The 24,005-nt window shown below is 46.7% G+C and overlaps 1 protein-coding gene and 1 non-coding gene across 2 annotated transcripts; both read left to right on the top strand.

Moving 5' to 3' along the window:
* Nucleotides 1-1,740: 1,740 nt before the first annotated feature.
* Nucleotides 1,741-22,726, top strand: LOC144146840 (agrin-like). Its single transcript, XM_077678778.1, has 5 exons — nt 1,741-1,927; nt 7,258-7,468; nt 10,896-11,124; nt 13,606-13,641; nt 22,395-22,726. Exons 1-5 carry the CDS (start codon nt 1,914-1,916, stop codon nt 22,637-22,639), a joined length of 735 nt encoding a protein of 244 aa, XP_077534904.1. The 5' UTR covers nt 1,741-1,913; the 3' UTR covers nt 22,640-22,726.
* On the top strand, nt 18,183-18,270 carry Trnay-gua (transfer RNA tyrosine (anticodon GUA)). The gene is given in 2 exon segments: nt 18,183-18,219; nt 18,235-18,270. It is a non-coding gene; the product is annotated as a tRNA-Tyr (tRNA).
* Nucleotides 22,727-24,005: the final 1,279 nt, after the last annotated feature.

Below are 24,005 nucleotides of genomic sequence, written 5' to 3'. Positions count from 1 at the left end.
CAAGCAAGTCGAAAATTTCTTTAGCACGGCTTTCTTTTTTTCGCACGTGCATAGCGCCAATACAGAGCGCGCATTTCCCGGAAAAAGCACTACTGCTTTGAATGCACCAGTATTGTCTGTCCCCCCTCCCCACAAAAAAGTTATAAACCAAAACGGGGCATCCCTAGTGAAACATTCTGTATATAGTGAATTGGGGGAATATGGAATTAATACGGAGTATTATGCACCCCGTTGTAACTAATGCAAATAATATTTCCAAAAACAAAAAATAAAACGATTTTTCAAAATAGAAACGTCTGACACAGTTTTTGTGTTCTTGTATTAACTCAAGCGCGAAATACGGCACTAATGCTGTTTGTATGTATGTTCGTTGTATCCGTAAATACGGAATTCATAAAGACTTTGATTTAGCGTTTCTTGAGGTACTACAGGGATAAAACCGGTGCCAACCTTTTTATACTTGTAAAACCGTACTCTATTGTCATGCGTTGCGGAGGCGTATCCGTGTTTTTATTCCAGTGCTGGGTCATCAGAGATAAAAATTTTGTATTTCCGCAATTCCGTATATACGGAATGCTTTAGGAGGATCCATGGCAGCGAAGGCGCAAAACAAACAAGGACGAAGAAGAAACGACAAGGACGAGCGCACTCTAACAACTGAAATTTTATTATTTCAACGAAAGACCTGTATTTTTACAAAACTGCGCACCATCATCACAAAAAGACTTTCCTACAGAGCACACAGCAAACACCGTGGTTTTGTTGGGCAAAGAAATGTCACTGCTACTATGTTCTTGCATGTAATGTCAGAAGCCGACACGTGTCTGCTGTGTGCGCTTAGGAAAGTCTTTTTGTGATGATGGTGCGCAGTTTTGTAGGCATATAGGTTTTTCGTTGAAATAATAAAATTTCAGTAGTTAGAGTGCGCTCGTCCTTGTCGTTTCTTCTTGTCCTTGTTTGTTTTGCGCCTTCCTACCATGCATCGCTTCCAACTAGGCCGGCTCGCTGTGTTGCTTCGTTTTAGAAAGCGTAGTGCCGGAAATTACTTTAAAAAGAGGGCGGGAGGGGGACGAAAAACTAATCACTCTGAGACAGAATGTAACGTTAGCAATAAATATGTAACCGCAAATAAGCAATGGAAAAGCAGAAAGCCAGCTGATTCGCTCACTCATTGGCTTTTGTCAAGAATAACCATTTGAAAGCAGCACGTACTTCCCTCCACATCGTTTCCAGATCATCGCTGCTTGGGCGCGGCTGGCGCAGCCAACGCGAGAATGGAAATTTGTGCCCGGATTCGATGACGAGGTTCTCCCTCTCTTCCTCCATGTCGCACTCGTTTGCTACCTTCGAGGTAAGAACAGCCATTAAGTGTACGCGTCCCAGACACTCCGGTACATTCATTGAAATGAACAACCAGGTAACCGTACTCTGGCCATTTCTTTGTCTTTTTTCTTACTTTCTGTTTCCTACAAGGGCGGACAGAATGTTTAGAACACAGCTCTACAGCTTGCTGTCTGATGTGACGCGACGACACTTTCGAGGTAGGAACATGCCTACTCTTACATACTTAGTGAGCTTTAATGGGGAGGACAGCATTGGAACCACACTCTCATCATTTTGGGGATCTTCTTCGCCTTGCGTTTCTTACAAGCGCGAAGAGCTGTAGTTAGACTGTGTGTAATGCAGATTCGAAGCCTGTTGGGCAGTCTGGACTGACGAGGAGTCGGCCGTGTACGCAGAGGAGGGGGGAGCAGCAGAGGGGCCCCCGTGTCGGCGTTTCGCGCGAACCTGTTGGCGGCCGGCGCCCACGCGGGATGGCCGCGTTTGGGCCGATGGGGGCCCCCGTCGAAGAGTGGGCGTAGGCCATCAGGAGGAGCCGACGCCGGGAGCACCGTCGACGCACTACGGACAACATGGAGCGGGCCGGGTGAGTTACGCTGCCAGCATTCATACGGGTGTTACCGTTACTAGGGGGGTGCTACCGCCTTAACGCGGCCGGCTCCGCAAATATTTGACTACGCCTCTGCCTTTCATTTGCGGAGCTAAGTGTCGGTTTAGATGTATCTTCTGCTTTAAAGCAAAGCGTGAGCTCCTGCATCGTTGTTGTTCTCTACTGCATGAGTATGCAAGTACAGCAAGTGCAGCTTTCCGGCTAATAGCAGTTTTTTCAGAAGTAGTTAATCCAAAGTTATTCAGAGTAATTCAAAATATTTTCCGGCAGCTCATATCCAAGGCCAATCTTGCTTTTAGTGCAGTTTAAAGTACGATGCTGTTACAGGTTCCAGAGGCACGGTAAACTATGAAGTTTAAATGCATGGACAGTAACTCTGACAACGAAAACACAAAACCTATGTAGAGTTCTGCAAAGTGTTGTTAATTTATTCGTATGCAAGTTGACTACTTGGTATTTGGGATATATTGCTTATATGCCATGGCTTTACTAGCTTCCTGAGTGGTGGGCCTTTTGAGTCCCTAAAATAGTTATATGATGAGTCCCTAAAATAGTTATATATGAAAGAGAAAATTAAACGTGGCTTTCACTTATAGCAAAGAAGTGCTGCGTCGATTCCATACCAGGGACTGCGAAGCAGTTATGGTACTCGTCCGTAATGAATTGCTGCAGCATGCGGACATTTCACTGTCCGCAGTGTCGTTTGACAGTTTGTAATCGCGAAGGCTGGCCCGAGTAATAATGAAAATCTCGTTTGTACACATTCGCTGGGCCCGTCCTTATGTATCTTGATCATTATAAGCTACTTAAACCCCCGGAATTTTGGTATGTCTGTCTGTCTGTCTGTCTGTCTGTCTGTCTGTCTGTCTGTCTGTCTGTCTGTCTGTCTGTCCGTCCGTCCGTCCGTCCGTCTGTCTGTCTGTCTGTCTGTCTGTCTGTCTGTCTGTCTGTCTGTCTGTCTGTCTGTCTGTCTGTCTGTCTGTCTGTCTGTCTGTCAGTCTGTTCCTCGATTCAGCCACCCGGCCAAAAGTTAAAAAGAATACAGTCGAACCTCTATAACAAAGTAGCATCGGGCCAGTAATTTAGTTCGTTATATCCGATATTCGTTGTAACAGTAAAGCTGAAAATCGGTTCAAACCAATCGGTATACAAGCTCTTGCAAAGACCCTTGATACAAAAACGCATGATTTTATTCTTCGAACCTACTATAAACAAGGCAACCCTTATCTTTCTCCTTGTGTCATTTCAAGCTCAATGACCCAGACCATGGAATGGGAAATTACAATAGAACAATGTTCATTTTACAAAACAGGCCTGCGTTCCTATTTTTTCGAGGAAGGATGTGATCTTTGTTTGATGGCTATTCGCAGCACTGATAATGATGAAATTTCCCAGTGTTCAAAACAAAGGGGCCACAGTGCGCGCTGCTCTCCCAGATTCATCACTTCCATCCGATTTCGTTATAAAACAATAGGTGTCATTAAAATGAAGCATGACCAACCGGAGTTCGCATTTAGTTCTCTATAGACGATAATTTGCTATATCAGTGTTCGTTATAACGAAGTTCGACTGTACTTGAACACGAGGTTTATATAGAAAAACCTTTCCCAAACCACTAAATCTAGAGATACACTGCATACTTTTCAACATTGCAAAGTGAAAGGCAAAACATCAATTGAACTGTGAAACAGCGCTTAAACGAAGACAGTGAGAGAAGACACAGGCACGAGCGCTGTCTGTGTCTTCTCTTACTGTCTTCGTTTAAGCGCTGTTTCACATTTTAATGATGAAGCGACTAGCCCAAACCCAAAACGTTAGTCAAAACATCCATACATTAGTGGTGTTTGCAGTGTGCTTCGATTACAACATACACGGCTGCTTGATTTTTGCAATAGGAAATGAAAAAAAAAAATGCGCGTTGAAAGCAGTGTTTTGACCCCAAAACACACAAAAAGCTCGCTCAAGAGAAGAGTTCTCGTGGCGGCGTTCCAAGAAGTCCGACAGTAACGAAAGGTTCCAGTAGACGGCACGCGATCAGTGGAACGCGGCAAAATTGAGTTGACTATATAGGGCAAACCTACACCGTTTTTATCGTGGGAGAATGGAAAGGGTGGGAAAGCGCATGGTAGGTGCGCGGGAAAAAGAAGAGATCCATTTACGTGGCAGAGGCGGCAGAAGACTGTCGTCTTTCAACGACATTTGCAGAGAAGTACGCAGATACACGGACAATTTTTTCTTGGATTAGCGTTCAATATTCTCGCGCCCCGCACTGAAGTCTTCAGCCTGTTGCGGACACGTGCAGCGTCTCGTGCTGTATACGATGCACTCGCTCGCGGGGGCGCGTGTCTGAAAGGATGCAGTAGACGTTTCCTCTTTTGGAGTTTCTGCGCGGCGCCGGCGACGACAATAAACACGAAGTTGCAGGTCGGTCTCTCGCGGTCGTGCAGGGTAGCTTATGCTGCCCTATATTAAATATTGGTGCTTGGAACTCTCATAGTGAGTACATGTTTCTTTTCGTTTTCAATGTCCTGGTTGATGTCGTGACTCCGCAGACCTCGTCATTACGGAACACCAGCGGGAACTGCAGCGGTTGGTGTAATGTGTGTAGGAGTATGTTTTAAGTGCAGTGAGTGAGTGAAGGTCTTTTATTAACACAAGGAGGGCCCAGGGGCCGGAAGGGGGAGAAGGGGGAAAGGGGAGGGAAGAGGTGGTCACGAGGTGATGTTCATTTGAAGATCCTGGAGAGGAATAGTCAGTTCCTGAATGCACACATAGGGGTGGTAGACCCCGGCTAAACTACTTTTGCGAGGCCACTCTCGAAAGCGAAGCGACCAAGGGCAGCAAGGAAATCGGGGTCGCTGAGTGTCGTGGGAGGTATCTCGCTTGGATTGGGTAAGGCATTCAACAGGATGGGGCGGAAGGATTGGTACGCAGAGCAGTGCCAAATAAGGTGGGTCAGGTTTGCTATTGTAGCTGTATTGCAATATGGGCAGTAGGGCGGAGGATCGCCGTTCGGGTGGTGCCATTTGCGTGTTATGTGGGGAGTCAATGCAGCGTTCGCGCGAAATTTGTTAATAAAAACTTCGGCAGGACGAGTTAGGGATGGGGCGTTATGCAGGAAACCTACAGGAGTGGCAGCGGCAAGGCGGTTGTGCCTAGCCTGCCGAGCGTGATCCAGCTGTTGCCTGAGGGAGAGCGGGGGAGCAGGGCTGTCAACCAGTGGAGGAGTTACTCGAAGACTCTCCTGCGCTGCCTCATGGGCAGCCTGGTTGCCAGAACCCTGAGCCATGTGTCCCGGTATCCACGCAACACGTACAGAGGTACCATTGCGAGCAAGCAGACTAATCATATGTTGAATCTGATGAACCAAAGGGTGATCGGAGAAGGGTTTCCGGAGCTCACGTAGCGCCATTTGGGAGTCAGTCAGGAACCGAATGCGGGTTGGTAATGGGGCAGACGTCTCGTATGTCAAGTGGTCGAGGGCTGCGAGGATGGCATGTAGCTCAGCGTCCATTATAGAAGTAGTGGATGTTTGTCGAGTTCGAGCGCCGTCTAAACTAGGTATACCTGGACATCGCCAAGCCAGTCCCATGCGACTAGCAGACACGCTCGCGTCTGTGAGAATGTCTTGTTCATCAGGGAGTTTAGCCTCCAGAGTGCGAGAAACAGCATGATGGCGAACTCTGGATCGGGATCTTGGGACGCCTATGCGTTGCACGTTGTCAACCCCTAAGGGCCGTTTCCATGGGGGAGGGGGAGGCTGCGGTAGGGTCTGGGGGAGCGCCATTTGCGAGTCCCAAGCTTTAAGAGCCGCACCCTGCCAGGTCAAAGAACGGCGATCTTCGTGCAGCTGTCGGGTTTCCTCGAGGAGCAGTTCGAGCGGGGGTACCGGGGCTGATTGATTCAGGGCTTTCGTGCGGGTATGGCGCGGAAGTCCAGTAATGGTGCGAAGAACGGTCCGATGAAGAACGTGAAGATGCTTCATATGCACTTTGTTGAGCTTATAGACAGGTGCGCCATACGTAAGTCGACTCATTGCCACTGCTCGAGTAAGCGTAAGGCAGGCTGACTGGCATGCTCCGCCGTACTTGTTAGACATGCGCGAAATGAGACGAAGCATGGGTTTCCAGTTGCGCTTAAGCTGGCTGATCCAACACTTAGCGCTATTGTTGCTGGCCAACGGGACTCCTAAAATACGAATTTGCCCACTTTTAGGGGAGACTGGCGTGTCGCCGAGGTAGATGACCTTGCGTACATCCGGTGGGAGCTGATGGCGACCATGAACAAGGAGAAATTCCGTCTTTTCCGGGGCAATCTCAAGTCCTAGTGTCGGAAGGGTTTCATTGAGGCTGTTAGCGGCACCTTGAAGTTCGTCCAACATGTGATCCGGGTCGGAAAAGTCGGCGGCTTCTACCAAAACCGTGAGATCATCAGCGTATATTGCAAACCGAGCGGCAGAGTCCCGTTCGAGCGTACGAGCAACCCGGGCCATGGCTAGGTTGAAAAGGAGCGACCTCGGCACATCGAAGTCCTTGTTCTGAAACCCAGGGCTCATGTGTTTCCGCCGTGGAACGCCATTGTCTTGGTAGTAGTCACATTTCACAAGAGCGCGTGCCTCAAAGTTTATAATGGAATTTAACCTAAACTAAGGAATTCATCGCACTAGCGAACATTAAGACAGGGACAAGGCTAAAGAGGAGACAAAACACACGCTAGATTACCCTTACCCTTGTCCCTGTATTAATGTTCGCTAGTACGATAACTTTCTTAGTTAGTAACCAACTCGCCCAACTTAGCGCTTTAGTTTAACCTTAAATTTCATTCATACTTATTTAGAATGTTTATTTTCAGACAGCTATTACCACACGGGAAGAGGTGAGATACTGCCGACGTCGGCAAAAACAGAATTAAAGAGCGTCTGTGGGAAAAAAACTGTAAAATAAATGAAGAATATGTGAGAACCTTTCCTCTCCTTTTTTTTTTCAAACTGTGAACATGCCACCTGTGCTCTAGGTGTAGGGAATTTCAGTCATAGTTATTGCAATCACTGCGCTCTCACCTATGCGGACATTTAGACAAAGGAGCCGTCTGCCAGAATTGTATAGAATTATTTCTTACACAATGCGAAGTGCGCAGGCCTGGAACGGACTTGCGGTTCGGCCTAACTTTCCGAACAGTGTAGAACCTGCGTTAACCATCGTCAAAAACACTTTTCAAAAAAAAAAAAAACAAAAAAAAACCCTTGTTACTTGGGACTCCCTTGGAACCTGGACGTGACCATATAATGAGGGATGGGTACCTCGCAGGCCGTGCTGCATCTTCTGGTGGTGTCCACCAAAGGACACCGCTTGGCTGAAGGCGGCCTTCCTCCTTCTCCTGGTGCTGTCGTTCTCGCCCGGCGCCGAAGCCCGCCGACGGCGCATCTTCGACGACTGCCCCGAGAGCAGGCTTCCCGTGGTCGAGGCAGACCTCGTAGTTAGCGCCACCGTCGAGCGACTCCTGCAGGATGGAGCTCAGGTACACAAGTGCGCACTATACTAGGTCTTTGGTCTTGAAGGCGCGAAAGACATTTGTGTTGGAACTTTTTATTATCGTCATCGGTGCCCCTTATCACGCGTGAGTAGCTCTAGATCGAGCTGCTTCGTCTTTCACTCATCGCCATTTTGTAAATAGAACCACCACCGTGTCACCGGGACGTCGCGCCCTTGGTCTCTCCTCTTAATTTTATAGTTGGTTTTACTAGGGCTAAGTCGGCTATCAGGCTATTGGGAGCTGGACGTAGGGAGAGGGAATGAGGACCAATCCCCAGGAGCACCGTCAGCGCAAGTGGAGGGCGTTACGGAAGGCTGGCTTCTGCAGTCCGCTGCGCATAAAAATGGGGATAGGAGTTCTGGACATCCTTTAGAATTAGGAAGTGCGACTTGCGCCGGGTAGTTTTATTCTGGTTTGCTGTGAAATTTTTATTACGTGCCCCCAATGTTTGAAGATGACAGAGTTGGTACCAGAAGCACCTAACAAATTCTGTACCCGAGAGGAGGAACTGTTCACAGTGGGCATACAATTACAGCTGATAGAAAAAGTGAGGCGTTGTGATCAAGCAAGGGTTTCCGCGACTGGGAAGATAGGGCCAACATTATGGTACATTTACAATTAACAGTTTTTATGGCCTTTGAAACTCTGTCAACAAACGATTTCACCCTTTTCTTCGTTCGTGAAAGCATTTCTAAAGCCATATTTATCACCACCATACAGCAACACTGCGTGATTGGTTCTTCGCTGTTGACACCTCTTCCTTTTTCTGCCTTTCTATTGAAGCTATTTTCTTAGACATATATATGAAATGTTTTAATTCCAGCTGTAATCAAAAGGATAGTTCCCATAAAGCTTCGCGATATTACGATCACAGAAGCCTGCTTACAGTTGCGACATCAAACGTGAAAAACGGGATCTCCTGAGCGGGCTTTTAAGTTGTCTGAACCAGGTATAGCAATATTATTGGCTTGGGTAATTCATGCCCCAGCTGCGCGTGTTGACTGTGATGACGATGCGCGTGTTGACGATGCGCATGTTGACGGCGTTTAAAAGTCAGGCCAGATTAAAAGAAAACGTTGGCAAAATTGCTGCAGAGGACCCCTCCCCGTATTCTCATCCTGCAATATTTGCGTAATCGATCTAAATTTGATTTAAATTATCCGCTGTTCTTAAGTTGAGAAGACGGTTTGGCTACGCCGATCACGGAATATCCTGCTTAAGAAGCATTAAGTATGCTATAAAGCGTTGTTTCGTACCCATTTGCGTGTATGTTCTACTCCTTGAGTATACAACGCTTCGGTATAGGCTTGAGAGTGAGCAGGCAGAATTTTATGTATGGGCCCGTATTTCTGCTGGTTAACCTTCCTAATGCCTGCGCACTAAGTTTTGATTTGATTGATTGATTGATAGCTTGGTGGGTTCCCCAGCATGCACTGGGGGTGCCAGAGTCTGTAGCAATGTGCGCGGCAGCAGCATGAATTTCTGCTTACAAAGTGTTATGCAATACATGGCTGCAGGTATGCCCAATTCTGCGGGTATGCATCACTACGCTAGAATAATAGAAGCAACTGTTTGTTATAGGAGAGAGTTTTGACCGAAACTTTCGTTTTGAAGTTTTACGACGTCTACCAGTATTCGCAACTTGACAGTCTACTTCTGCCGATTCTGCTTCAACATGTTCGCGCGATGAAACTCAGTCGCGACGCCTGATTTATGAACCCACGCATTTCTGGTTTACAAATGGTTAATATGTGTTTTATGTTTTATATCTTGCTTGCGAAAATGCTGGTGCACAGCAGAGGGAGGGGGCGATTGGGGTAGGCAACGGCCGCGTGTACGTTAGGCCTACGTCCTGCTTTTACGTCTAACGTCTTCAAGCGTTACGCGCAGGTCCAGTTACAGTGACCGAATGACGCTGCTTGGCGCGTAGTGAGGCGGAACTTGAAGGTTACCTAACGTTAAACGTAAACGTAGGACGTCAGGACCAACGTCACTATTTGAGGTCTAACGTTGTCGCAGCCAATGGGCACGTACCTTTTCATTGCACTTTTTTTTCCCTAGGCGCGCGCTGTGGGGTGCACCACAGCCAATGAGCGTTTAGGAGCCACAACGGACACCACCGGCACTGGCAATTTCGCTCAATGTGCAAATTAGTTCTTCGACATTAACACCAGGCTCCGGCACATCTCGCCTCGTAGGTCTGGCTTTTATCGCATGTGAAAAAGTACAGGTTATAATGTTTTTTTACTTATTTTCGCTTACTTTACTACACTCTGAAAGGAACGGCTTGCGACGAGGCATGTAAATGGTACCCTGAGTGCGACCCCTTGAGACATGGCTGGGGTACACTGTCAGAAATGAAGGGTGCGGATGCTGTGAAACAGTGACGTATCATGAGCGCTGTAGTTTTCAGATGCTTCGAGTGTATGAAGTGTAGTTCAGGTTCGATTAACGGCCGCTGGTCAACCCAGCGGCGCCCGTAATAAGACCGGAATATGGGTTCTTAGCTCGCTGGAGGGAAAGCGAACTTGCCTTTGACGTGGCTGTTGCAAAGTTTGTGACGTAGCTGTTGTATACGTGTACCCAGCTTGTGAACTGCTCCTCCATTTAATGGACGCTGCACCGCTTCTTTCATGTTTTTTTTTTCAAACTCCTATGCTTGCAGAACGTAGTCAACCAGTACTTAGATTAGGTGGCCGCAAATTACCTCAGCTAAAAATTGCTGCTCCATGCCCATCACAGAACTTAAAAACTTGCTGAAAAGCTTTTTCTCTCTTTACCAGTCTGGGCGTTCTTCACCGCCTGAATGACGTCATTACGAATGAGTCGGCCAACAGCCAACGTAGCGGCTGTTGGCCGACTTTCCTTCAGTTGCACCAATAAACGCATTCGATAGCCACTTCAAAAATAAAGACAAAAAAAGCTAAGCAGAAACAGAAGGCGTATCTGTCGCGACGAGAAAATCACGGAGTGCCGCTCCGCTCTGGCGATAATTACAGCTTTCGCTCTGCTTCCAGCGCGAAGGGAAGATTACGCGTTCATCGGAAGTGTTGCAGACAAAAAACCAGGGACGAAGAAGAAACACGTACAACAACACAGTGCCGAAATCTAGTTGGAAGTTCGGCACTGTGTTGCTGTACGTGCTTCCTCTTCGCCACGGTTTTCTGCGCCGTAGTAGTTAGCAAGCATAACGTAACCACCCACCCATACCAAGCTTATCTTACAGCTGGTCAACGCGGCCCTGCCGGAGATAAGACCAAATATGCATTTCTGGCTCACTGAAGAGAAGCGAAATTGCTGGGGCTCTTTGCACCATAATAAATCTTGTGCCGTGGCTTTTGTATGTGTGTGCATTGCTTGAGACCCGCCCCTCCATTAGTTCATGCGTGTGCGTGTTTTGTGCGGGATGCAGGTGAGCGCCCGCGTACGCCGCGCCCTCAAGGGTCCGCGCGAGCTGGGCGGCTCGGTGCTCCTGGTCGAGGGCCTGGACAACGAGGCGCTGTGCGGCACCAGGCTGGCCCAGGGGGACACGCACCTCTTCCTGCTCAAGGGCGGCGCCTCCGAGGGACGCACGCGCCTCCTGTCCTCGCCCCTGCGCCTGACGCTCGCCAACCTGGACAGGTTGCAGGCGGCCGTCAAGGGTGCGTGGGGCGTCTCGGGCGTCGCCGTGTGGCAGTTTGCGACACTGGGTATCTGTTGAAGGAACTGTGCAGCACTTCCGATAAACGCGTTCACTCTTTCCTTTAAGTCTGGAAGCACAGCGAAAGCTACGGTTATCGCCAGCATGGAGCGACACTGCGAGATTTGCTCATCGCAGCAGATACGCCTTTCACTTCTGCTTTGTTTTTATCGCTTTCTTTGTAACGTGGCTATCGAATGCGTTTATTGATGCAACCGAAGGGGAGCCGGACAGTAGCTGCTACATTGCTGTAATGATGTAATTCCAGAAGACGAAGAAAGCCAAGGCTGGGAAGGAGCGAAAAATCTTTTGAGGAAGTTTCTAAGCTATCTGATGGGCATAGAGCAGTAATTCCTGGTTGAGGTTCTTTGCCACCCCCTAAGTACTAGATCTGTTGGTCTAAGTACTAGATGTGTTCCAAGTACTAGATGTGTTGGTTGATTACGTTCTGAAAACATTTAGAATTTTGAAAAAAGTAGGAAAAAGTGTTGCAAGGTCCCTATAGCAACCCGATCGAATCGGTTGAATGGCTGTTCAGGCATTACGACGACATGTAAATAGCTCGTACAAACGAATCATACTCCACTACAGCAACACCTCTATTAACGGGCTTCCGTACAGGTGATAAGCGTAATGCTTGCAGCAAGGCTTGGCAATCTCCATTAGTCGTAGTCTCTGATGGCTGCTGTTACTTTAGACAGCAGCCAACGGAAATTCACAGCCTGCCTAGCGGTACTATTGTCATCCTGTGCGCAGGATTGTCAATGGAGAATGTCTTGGCGAGAGCCTGCTGCGCTACACTGCTCACGGGAAAGCAAAGCAGGGGGCAAACAAAAGAATTATGGGGGAACCTAGCGAGATACGGCCAATTTAAGCGTAAGCGATTGCACGTGACGCCTGGCAAAGCAGGGCAGCAAGAAAGGAAGGGAGTAAGCGACCGAATAAGCCGACATTCTTGGCACGGGGCGCGTTGTTGTAGTTATAAATTCTGTCTCCTCTCTGCAACTCTACATTTGCCCCTGCTGAACAAAACCAGTCGAGAAGTACCCTGCTTAAATAAAAACGCTTACAACAGCAACAATGAGAAAACAAAAACATAAGCAATTACAAGAAGAGAACAGCAATGACAAAAACGATATCGACAGCTGCAACAACCACGGCCGCTCGATGGAAACTAGGTCCATCGAGCGGCCGTGCAACAACAAACACGGCAAAAGCGAAACCAGAAGGAGGAAATGAACAAGGACAACAGCAACAACAACTACAACGAGAGCAACACAAAAAGAACAACAGGAACAAGTACAAGAGCAACACCACAAGAACAAGAACAAGAACCACAACAATGACATCGACAATAACAACAATAATAACGACAACTGAATTTCTGAAAAAAAGAACCCGCACATTAGAATGTGCCAAGCGGTTTTGGGGGTATGAACCCGGGTCGATACTAGTGTTCTCTGTGGTGTAAGACGCAATTTCAGGGAGAGCGCTCTAACAGCTTACGCTATAAAAAACAAGCTCGACAGCAGAGGAGAAAAACGCGCAGTCATGCGCAGCGGCAACGCAAGTGAAGTTTAAAGGAGCCATGAAGAGAAAATACAACTTCATTTAATTTGAAAGAACTAGGATTCAGTATCTCACTCAGCTCCATTAGAGCCACAAAATATGTTTTTTTAACGGAAAAAAAGCAAGAAGTATTTAAAAACTTTCAAATTTTGCGCCACAGTGACGTGTTATGAGGAAGAATGACGTCATACGGACCAACAATAAAACATAATTTTCAGTGCGTTAACTGCACGTTAGCATTCAAGTGATGCGGTCAAATGGAACTAGAGGCCCCATTACAGACGTCCAGTCATGTGTCGTCGCGACAGGTCAGTTAGGCGGCCGCCAATCGCACAAACAAGGTTCCGTGACGTCATAGAAAAGTTGCGGGAAATTGGCTAGGGGGTCGCCTTGGCTTCACACGTTTTCTTTAATATCTCCGTTATTTGTTCAAAGATTGCGATGATATTGGCATCATTGTTATCGGGCCTAAGCAGTCTTTCTAATAAACCCAACTTGTATTTTGTCTTCATGGCTCCTTTAAAGTACAGTGAGCGATTTGTAAGGTATGGGCACAGGGGATAGATACACTGACGTTCACTCGTCAGATACCGTTCAATTTAGTAACGAAGAGATTGGAGTGATTGTATAAGAGATCTGAAACACAGACGAGATGTGAATGCTCTAGCGATTTCGAGCACTGGGCATGTCGTAAACCGCAGCCTAGAAGATCGTGTGCCCACCGTATCCCGGGCCGTACGACGCCAGGCCAATGTGTGCGACTTTTAGAACGCAACCAGCCATACTGAGTGTCTTAACTGCTGTTTCTCTCTTCTTGTTCACGGTAGTACAAATGACCGCACCTAAGGTTTTCCCGCTCTTTTTTCGTTCGCAGGAGAATCCTACCGGAGGAGGCTGCATGAACGGGACCGTAAGTACGCCGGGCCGCACAACAAAGATTCTGTCAGCAGCTCGAGAACTTCTCAGTACGGTGTTCAGATTTTGCACTTTCCCCGGCACGAAATTCTGATGTGATTTTTTTGGGAGTGAGTTGAAGCCGAGGGAAATTAGAGATAGCTTGCTTGTTGGTGAACCGGGCTGCATGACATACTTTGCTATAAATCAGCTTTACACTTAATTTTACAAAGAGTACATTTGGGTGCACGCAGTGGTGGGCGAGATGTTAGGGAAGTCGGAAGAAACAGCCATATGTCTTGACAAATGTGCATTCGCCGTCAATCGAGAAACTGCAATGAAACAGAGCGCCTTTGCGTCTTCAGTAAACGTGCGGGCCTGAAGAAAAAAAATGAAGTTCAACAAGGTTTAGAGAGAGAATGCATTTAATGGTGAAAGCGAGGTTAGCCTAGCCATATCGCTTAGCATACTACGCCATATGAAGGAACGAAAACATGAGGTTCTGTGAAGTAAAATAAATAAATAAATAAATAAATAAATAAATAAATAAATAAATAAATAAATAAATAAATAAATAAATAAATAATGTAAAAACTAGGTGATGCGCACGAGTGTTCAGGCGCATTTGCCGAGTTTGGAAAGCACATACACAGAGTTTGGAAGTTAAGTTGGTCACAGCACTTGTTTCAAGCCAGTGCTACGCAAGAACACCAACGGAGCTTTGGTAGCCTGTACGGCCTGACGTGGGTCCAATCAAGGGCCCAAAACTGTTCTTAGTTCAAGGCCTGCGTGGTGTGGCATACACAAAAGTGTTAGGAGACTGGCACTGTGAAGTTTGGACAGGTACAGATGACATGTTTAGTGTCTTCTGTTAGATGGCATGTTGGATATAGTGGTGAAGAGTCCTGCTGAATTTTAGTCGGTTGAACGTGAACATCGATTGCGACGTCGGTGTGTCCCGATAATACTAAGATTTGAAGCATTACAAAACACTGAGCGGGGCCGTGTGATTATTCGGGAGGGTGATCAAATGTACCTTGGGAAATTTTTAACAGCTTACAGGTGCACCTAAATTCTAAAAAAAATGCTGCTTTCACCTAAAGTGTTCACTGTTGACTATGTGACAGCGGTTGGTCACTTAAGGGACACTCAAGTGAATCATAAACGCTTCCGGATACTTTATTAGCATAAAGTCTATAATCTTTAGGCCACCTTCCGAGTTTTTTCAGGCAATCAGGATACAGTGTTTTATGCGCAAAAGGCGCTCGGAAAGTGCCTTAGCCCTCGCACCACTCTCGTCGTCCATTAAGTGGCGCAGTCTGTGACGACAGGTTTTTCGGTGTTGCTTCTGTGAGGAGACACTAGCAAGTCAATAGGGCGGAACTTAGCCTATTATGATGAACTTCAACATGTGTATCTTGCTTGTAAAAAAAACAACAACAAAAAGTTTACAATAAACATGGGCTATGTGAAAATTAAAATTTTGTGGACTACGTACTAGCGCCAGACCAAGTCGCAATGCGAAGAGGCTGACTTTAACACCGTGGTAACTGATCATGTCTAAATCGGCCCGTTGTGTTCTGAATGGAGCGGTGCACGGGCAAGAAATTTGGGCCCAGACCAGGGAATATTGAGACCGTATTGGCCTGGCCCGGGCTCGGTGCTGATAGCCCCGATCCGGCCCGACAAAGAGGGAGAGTACACCTTACACCTTTATTGATCCATAATAAAATGGAGCGCTTTAAGCGACCGATGGGGTGGCTCCCTATATTTACGGGTTCCATATGCTTCTGCAGGGCCACCTGGCCCCTGAGGATCAGTCGGAGATGATCTTTAAGGGTGGGGCTGGATAGCAAGATCTCCCATCGATCGTAAAGGGTGGGGGTAGTAGGGGGATTAGTTATAAGTAGAGGTGTGGGGGAGAGGAGACCAACGTGCCGGCACGGCGCGGCCTGAGACCAAAACCCCATGGCCTAGGCCCGGCAGAGGCCTGGCTTGGCTCGGCTCGGCTGCGCATTCACAATGCACACTTTGTAGTCTCACGCCTGCTTGGGCACCTGTGGTAGCAGAAACCTACCTGGCGCAGATAAAAAAGCATTCTATGTGAAATATTAGCAGCCAGATTCAACCTGGCAACACAACCACAATTGTAAAAGAAAGTGTCGTGCACATACGCCTACCGCAACTAGCTTTCGCCAAGCTAGCCACGGGACAGTTGAAAACCACCCTAAGTGTAGAAATCCATGAACCTAAAAAAATGCAGAACAAAAACCCACCTATAGCTGCAGGTAAAATCACGCTTATGTCCAAATCATTCAAGAAAAGTAGCCAAACTGACATGAATGGGTTCATACCACGGAAATGTACAAAAAATAGCTGGAATTGACCAAAAGGGACCAAAATAACATGAAATTTGGTTGATTATGCAACAAATGTGCATTTTCTCGGTACCACTTGAATACGTTCCCCACTCATATCGCTTATCTCTCATATTTTAATCATAATAAACGTTTCTGTGCAGGATCTTGGTATCGAGACTTGGTTCCGAGACACATCTGTGCCATGCAGAATTCTTGAAGATATAATTTTTACGCACCTGGTTAATGTCCTTGAATCGAATAATTTTTCCCATCCATCTCAACGTGGATTTCGGAAACATTATTCGTGTGAAACCAACTTCTCACTTTAACTAACGACTAGCACTCATATCCCGACTCTGGATATAAAACCGATTGTGTGTTTTGGGATTTCGCTAAAGCCTTAGACACTGTTAACCATTACCTTCTAATACTAAAACTGAATCATTTAAACATGGTTTCTTAAGTTTTGCAGTGAATTGTTGCCTTCCTTAATAATCGAATTCACTATGTCGTCTCTAATGAAACAAACTCACCTTCAACTCTCATCAATTCTGGTGTGCCTCAAGGCTTTCTTTTAGCGCAATTACTTTTCTTAATCTGTACAAACTACCTGCCTAGTAATATATCCAGTCCCATTTCTTTTTTTTGCCGATGATTGCTCGTGTACCGTAAGCAAACTACTAGCTTGGATATTGCAGCTCTGCAGACTGACCTTTATATTACTGCTTGGTGTACCCTGTGTCATATAAATCTAAAAATTTGGAAGTGTAAGTCAGTGAGAATTTCGCTCAACCAATCAATCAGTTCCAACCATTTTCTTAAGAATATTTCCGTTGAATCCGTAGTTTCATAGAAGTACCATGGCATGCATATTCTATCAATCTTTCGTGGAAGCGGCATATCGAGTGTTTCGGGGACCGGCATATGGAATCAAAAAATCGATGCGTATGCCTCAATACCTGAAGCGTAACTTTTACAACGCCCGGCTTCACTTAAAAACAATTGTATATCACTTACGTTCAATCTAACCTAGAACGAACCTCTTTTATTTGGACCCTGGTTTCTCAACTATGCATTTTTTCACAAAATATATTACCGTAGCCATCTGCTCCGTTCACGTGTATACCACCGTCAGAAAGTTCGCATTCCATTTTAACATACAACAGCCCACAGCTACTCATTTCTTGCAAAGACGTGCGTTGACTGGAATCAGCTGCCTGCCTCACTAGCCGCTATCACAGACACATATATACATACATAAGAAACTTTATTTGGACCAGTCAAAAGCACAGAGTAAACTCCGTGCCCCCTTTTTTGCTTTGCACTTTTTTGTGCAAGATTGCGTTGCAATCTTTGCGTTGGGTTTTACTGACTGCGTTGCAAAGATTGCATTGCACTTAGAAACACTATCTAACACTGCACCCCTTAGCCGTATCCGTTGACGTTACCTTTTTATCCTTTTTGGTTGTGACTTGAAAGCGAGCAGACTAATATCAACTCTCAATTTTTGCATAGCAATGTATTTGTCAATTGTTGCTTATGTACACTTTATACTTGTTACTGTGACGTTACATGAATGTCTTCACTCATGCCTTCTTGTTGTTGGTTTATTTCTTTGTGTTCCTTTTTACGTGCCTTGTATTCTATTAATAATGCAGCTACTCTCTTCTGTAACGCTTCTTGTAAGCCCTCAGGGAATGAATGAATGAATGAATGAATGAATGAATGAATGAATGAATGAATGAATGAATGAATGAATGAATGAATGAATAAATAAATAAATAAATAAATACATAAATAAAATGCGGTCCCTGTTCCCGGCTCATTCACATGCCCTATTTCTTCCTCTCGCTCTTTGCCTTTCCTCTTGGTCTGCCGGCGGAGACGCTCGACGTCACCGGGCACCGTCCCAAGCATTGTCGTTGCAGCTGGCTGTCATTGTAGTACATTGTCTGGACATGCTGGAAGGTTACCGTCCTGCCATACGCTAATATGTGTCTCAGGGCCGAGTGCTAGCGGCGTGGAATGTAAAAAAAAAAGCCTAGGTGATTTAAGCCGCAACTAACCCATGTAGCGGCGGTAGAAGCCTCCAGGCCTTAGTAAGCCGTCTCAAAGTTAACCGGCACAACCTTCTCACCTGCCCTAGATTCTGTGCCCGCAGAGACGAGGCAGAAGTCGCTCGCAAGATTTCCTGTTCCCGTCGATAGCTCAGTTGGTAGAGCGGTGGACTGTAGAGGTCTCTCGCTGGCATCCATAGGTCGCTGGTTCGAATCCGGCTCGACGGACTGTTTTTTTTTTTGCTAGTTAAATCGTGTATGTTTCAGCTAGAAAGGACACCGCAAAAAAATTGGGAATTTGTGAAAAAATCATCACGTTTAATGCATTTTTCGCTCACAACACGTCACATCACATCAGCCATTGCTTACATCGGAGCTCTACGACAGGTCATTTACCTTTCGTCGTCGGCGCCTGTAGACGGTGTCGTCACTGGGTACGGAGCTTCGCGATATTTTTGAACACGCTTGTACCCGGCAGTGCCACCTGCGGGTTGCTCAGCCAGCGCCTAAATCGCGCAGCCAATGATCGCTTAGCCTGAGTCGAGGTCGCCTTTTGGTCCGTTTTCAGGCCGCGTTGCCAACGTTTATCGCGTGCTATTACAGAAAACCATAATATCGCTTCACTGCACCGGGCCAAAACCGGGCCGCCAGGATGGCCATGCCCGACCTAAGCATTAATATATCTGCCCGGGTCCGGCTCGGCCCGGGCGAAAAGTTAATCCGGTTGCCCGAGCTCCGTCTTTCGGGTAGGCCTGAGCCCATGCACGCTAATTTGGACTACTGAAATGTACCGATGCCTCAAGAATCACTAGGGACAGAGAACTACGGGATTTCGACGACTACACAATGGAGCCACAAATGAGGAATTCATGTATTCACTTCAGTGAATGTCCCGTCCTAGCGCTGGCACGCCTGTTTACGCTCTGTCCTTACCTTTCACCTTTTTTTTTAGTATTTCTATTTCTCCTTGTGTAGGGTAGCAAACTACGTCATAGTCTGGCTAACATCCCTGTATCTTTATCTTTATCCTTCTTTTCTTCACTTCAATATCCATTTGCAGACAGCTGCGTTCTTTACCTCTTCCTTAAGTCGCGTGTGGGTTGTCATATAGGACGCAAAGAATGCATTGTCGCCCTCCATCGCACGCTGGACATGCTGGATGACACCCTTGCATGGCCACCATGTGGCTGTTAGGGTGCTTACAAAGCTCTCTAAAAGAGATTTTTGCGCCTGACGGAAAGTGTATGTCAGCAGGTTTGCGACGGAACACCGTAACATTTAGCGAAGTTCCCCACGACGTCAGCGAAAACAGCAGCCATTGTTGCAGTAATTCGAAGCGTTTGTAGGTTTCTTAGCTCATTTTCGATCTGCTGGCTTTGCGCTCTTAGGCGTAAAAGATTGGTCACCTATCTGTTACTTTCGTTTCAAATGACGACGAAACACAATATTCGTCTGGCGCCCCTGCCAAGTAAATGCCTCCCTTTTATTTCCCGCTCACCTGTCACGCTGTACCTCTCAGGATAACAGGCTAGAGGTTTGCTCAAGTCAATTTAAATTTACCGCGTTCCACTGCTCCAAGTCGGGTGCCTCGATGCCACCGCTGCCGTACGGCAGAGACGCGCGTGAATCGAGGCACCCTACTGCAACGTTTATAGAACCACTTCGCCCTACTCCACGAGCGTTCCAAGGGGAACGTGGAGCCTATCTAGTGGAACCTTTCGTTACTGTCACCGGTTGATTTCTTAAAATGGCGCAAGGAGATGTAGTAGCGCGGGCAACAGCAGGCGACGGAGTGAATTTTTTTCTGCAGTGGATGCAGTATTTCATTTGCTCAGAAACCGAGAATCCACGAATCTCTTAATAAAGGGACACTGAAAATATCACTTATGTATTGATTTTCTGCCTCATATTTGCGGAATATCTTGTTCTTATTCAACAATGTTGACAAGTATGAACGTTGCCCCTGGACGTGGACGTTTAGATTTGGCTGCACGTATATAAAACTATTGCACAGCTTGTTTCACTTTGGCCGGTGGTTGAATCGAGTCACAGACAGACAGACATACATACATACACACAAAATGTTCTGCGTTTAAGCAGCCGAAAAAAGTGATTGTCTTTAAAACCGCAAATTTCACTTTGTACGGCAGACATGACGATGCACAGGAGTATTGAGAAGTACCCGCCGTTGAGGCAGAGCGAATACGTGAAAGATTTCAATGTTTGATCCACATGCCATGGTGGCCGTTTTTTTAGTGAAAGCAGGGAGCCAAAACGCCCGAGCAAGAAATTTTAGCGTAGATATTTTCGTTCTCCCCTGCGATAACAGTTGTGGGCCGCACATTGGGGCATGTTTCCGTCTGTGCAAACGGCCGCGGATATCTCCTATGGCATAGAAATTGGCAATTGAAATTTCTTGTGTCGGGGCGCTCTGTTCATTTTCGCGTCATTCTGCCCTCCATTATTTCTCTACGGAGAAGCCAGGAAGCTCGCTGGTAGGTTGACTTCTCTGCATTATTAAAAAAAGATCTTGCAACACTGTTTTCATTTTTTTCTATCTCCTAAATGCTTTAAGAACGCAGTCTACCAACCCATCCAGTATGTAATTGAGGCTCACAAAGTACCTGAGTCAAAATTTACTGCTCTATGCCCATCAGACGACATAAAAAACTTGATCGAAAGATTTTCCTCTCTTTCCAGGGCTTGGAGTTCTTCAGCCACTCGAACCGGCGTCCTTTCAGTTGCAGCATTGAAGGAACGCATTCCACGGCCTCTTTCAAAACATCCACAAAGACACTGACGATTACTATACTCCTTAATGAGGAATTTGTCCTCAATGAACTGCAGTCTTCACGGGGCACAACTGCTGCGTCTCAGGAAGTGATCTCGTGATCAGCCAACGCACGGCGGCACGCGTTGTTGTCCCGTTATCTTGCAGTGCGTCGCCATGGGCTATGGGTAGACCTTCGCTTCTGGCTTGGGCTTGGCATTACCAGTAGATTCTTAAGCGGTTTTTGGGATTTGCTTTCTTCACTATGCATTAACACGTCTACGAGCTGTGACGTAGCCGAAATCGACCTTGTTTTGTAGCAGTGAGCTGTGGCAACTGCCTGTTTGGTGGAAGAGCAGGCAGGCAGTGAGCGGTCGTACATAACGTTGGACTATCCGGAGTCGAAGGAACGTTTGGCTGAGCGGGTAATATGCCGCCGCGAAATTTGTGCGTTGACGAAGAAAAAGAAAGAAACCAAACGTACATCGACGAAGACAAGATACGACAGATACGGGCGCCTGTACCCGTCCTATCTTGTCTTCGTCCACGACTGTTTAACGTCACGTTTTCTTTTTTCATCAGGTATGAACCGACTTGCTCAGCAACAAGCTTAAACTGTAGCTGACGGTCGGTGTACCGATTCACGACGAAGGCGACGTTTTCATAGGCACGCTCAAAAACATTTGCAAGCTCTTCAAACAACTTATTACTTAAAATAATTATAACATTATTAAAATAAGAGTATGTAATAAGTTTCCCCTAAAATATTAACATCGCTGTTAATTACCAGCTTGGCCAGCAGACTAGTAGGCAGAACCATTTCGGCAAAGATACGCTTTACTCCCTTTTTTCTTAGCTTTAAAACGAGCCTGTTTTTTCCACCTATATAATAATACGTCATTCCTTGCGTTTTTGTGGCATAGTGTTCGAATATACGGCCACTAAAGCGTTTCAATCCAAGTCAATGACAAAACTAAGGCGAGCGTACCATAAAATGGCGGCCCATGACGTCACAGACGGCCTTGATATGAGCCACATAGACGCTAGCGCCAGATTCCTCTCTAGTGTGTATAGTAAGAAACTCTATGGCCGCCGCCAAGTCTGCTGTTGCAAATCGTGTTTGAATTTCCCGCGCAAATGTAACCTGGTTCGAATGAGCAGCTCCTCGGCGGTGACGCATGGAGAAAGTGTTTAAGGGGAGGCAGTGAGAGAGATGATGCCTTAGCCGCGCGTGCCGCCCTCCCCGTCACACTTTCTCCAGACGCTCATCGCCCTTTTCTTTCTGCCTTTGCTGCCTCGTTCGCTCTCTAGGTTACAGGGATATCGGCTCCGCCGCCAGGCCCAGGTACCGGGCACCAAAGGGCTGCACCCTAAAAAGTAATGCAAAAACGGAGCGCGGTTTTACTTGGACGAACAAGCTAGGCATGCCACTCCGTGCGGGCGATGACTAAAGCTTTCACAGTGCTTCAAGCCGGGAAGGAAACAGTGAAAGAATTTGCCGGAAGTGTTGCCGAGTCCCCTTTAAAGTGTCTGTCCCTTTCTGTATCTCATCTGTTTTCTGTGGTGTCCCACTCGTCCGCAGTTCCGTGTGAGGCTAAGTACTGCCCGTTCAACGGCGACTGCAGCGAGGACCGGCTCGGAGGCGCCCGCTGCAGCTGCCCGACGTCGTGTGGATTCGAGTCGGCGCCCGTGTGCGGCCTCGACGGCGTCTCGTACCCGAACCGTTGCAAGATGCGCGCAGACTCGTGTCGCAAGCAGAAGAAGCTCTGGGCGCTGCACCACGGACCCTGCAGCCACACCACCCCGGCACACGGGTCGCCATACTAGTGCGCTTGACTGCTCAGTGGTGCGGGGCTCACGGGCTCCGTACATATGAAAGAGAAGCCGAACATAAAATTGCTTTTTTACTTTCCATTTCTCTTGTTTATACGCGCGGAATCGTCATCCATAGCTTTGTGTACAAAAGCTAGTGCAACCAAAAATCCAACGAACATAGAAAAGTTCGTAGGGAGCATGAACGGGCAATATTTCATGGCTATGTATAGGTGGACGGTGCACAAGAAACCGTGCCTGCGAGGGCAAGCCTGTTTGCTTGATTATTCTCAGTGGGCCAAGGAACATTACTGGAACAAAATTTCTTAAAATACCTACATAGGTGTCATATTTCAGTTCTTCAAACACCTTTGGGCGTTTGAAAATCATGACATTTCTTACAGGGCTGCTTACACTCCTGAAGCAAATACAATATCTGCGGAAATGAAAAGGGCGTAAAACTCGTGCTCCACCGCGAGCGCAACATCTCTCAAATTTTAATTCTGTAAGAACCAAGCAGCGAAACAAGGTATATTTCTTATATTTCTGCGGGGGCAAGCTGCTTAAGACAGGAGGCTTGAATTTAGGCTAATGAAGCCGCATACTGTCAAAAAAGGAAGAAAATAACCATTATGTATATTTTGGTGCTTAGCTACAGCCCACGTTTCTGATAAATATTTTCAAGAATTTCTCGGGGAAATGATTTTTGTTTGAGGTGTTAGGTACCGCAGGCTGCTGCCAAAAACAATGAATTTGTGTCGAGACAAAGGTGTGGAAATCTCGGCCTAATACGCGCAAGCTGACACGCATGAATGCCTTGAGCACACTCGTTTCGCCTACTAACAATGTAGCAATGTAACGTAACAATACGTGATGCTATATTTGAGTGTTGAGTGGTAAGCTGGGAAGACTGTTGATGATTGATGCACGTAAACGTGACATAATCACCAGACATCTGTATCACGCGGGCCACCGGGGCATCAGCTCTGGGTGCGTGCCCCGCGAAAGCCACAGTCTTTGAGCTTGAATACTCGGAGTGAACGTAGTGTATGAAAGATCCACCACAGTTCCTCCGCGTTTGGGAGGAGATTTAATCTCATCATGAGGGAATTCTGAAACACTTTTGTGAGCATTAGAAACCCTTTTCTGGAAATGGCGAATAAACACATTCCTCTTTAGATCAGGTTTAAGTGACCGGCTGTTGTGCCAGTGTGATTGTTGTGGTTGGTCACAAAATATCTCAGCCGAAGATGTTCTACACACATCAAAGAAGTTAGTAAACTTGCCTACACGGTTTATCTTTCTTATCCACAAAATTCAATGTTTAGGAATTTCTCGTGGCTGACTTGATTCCACAGAGGCCGTTCAGTCTGATTCCTAT

The sequence above is a fragment of the Haemaphysalis longicornis genome, unplaced genomic scaffold (genome assembly GCF_048455015.1).
Source record: "Haemaphysalis longicornis isolate Haplotype H1 unplaced genomic scaffold, Haemaphysalis longicornis Haplotype H1 scaffold_7, whole genome shotgun sequence".
NCBI classification, from domain to species: domain Eukaryota; kingdom Metazoa; phylum Arthropoda; class Arachnida; order Ixodida; family Ixodidae; genus Haemaphysalis; species Haemaphysalis longicornis.
The sequence above is the reverse complement of the archived record's forward strand: the minus strand, read 5'-3'. Positions and strand labels throughout refer to the sequence as shown.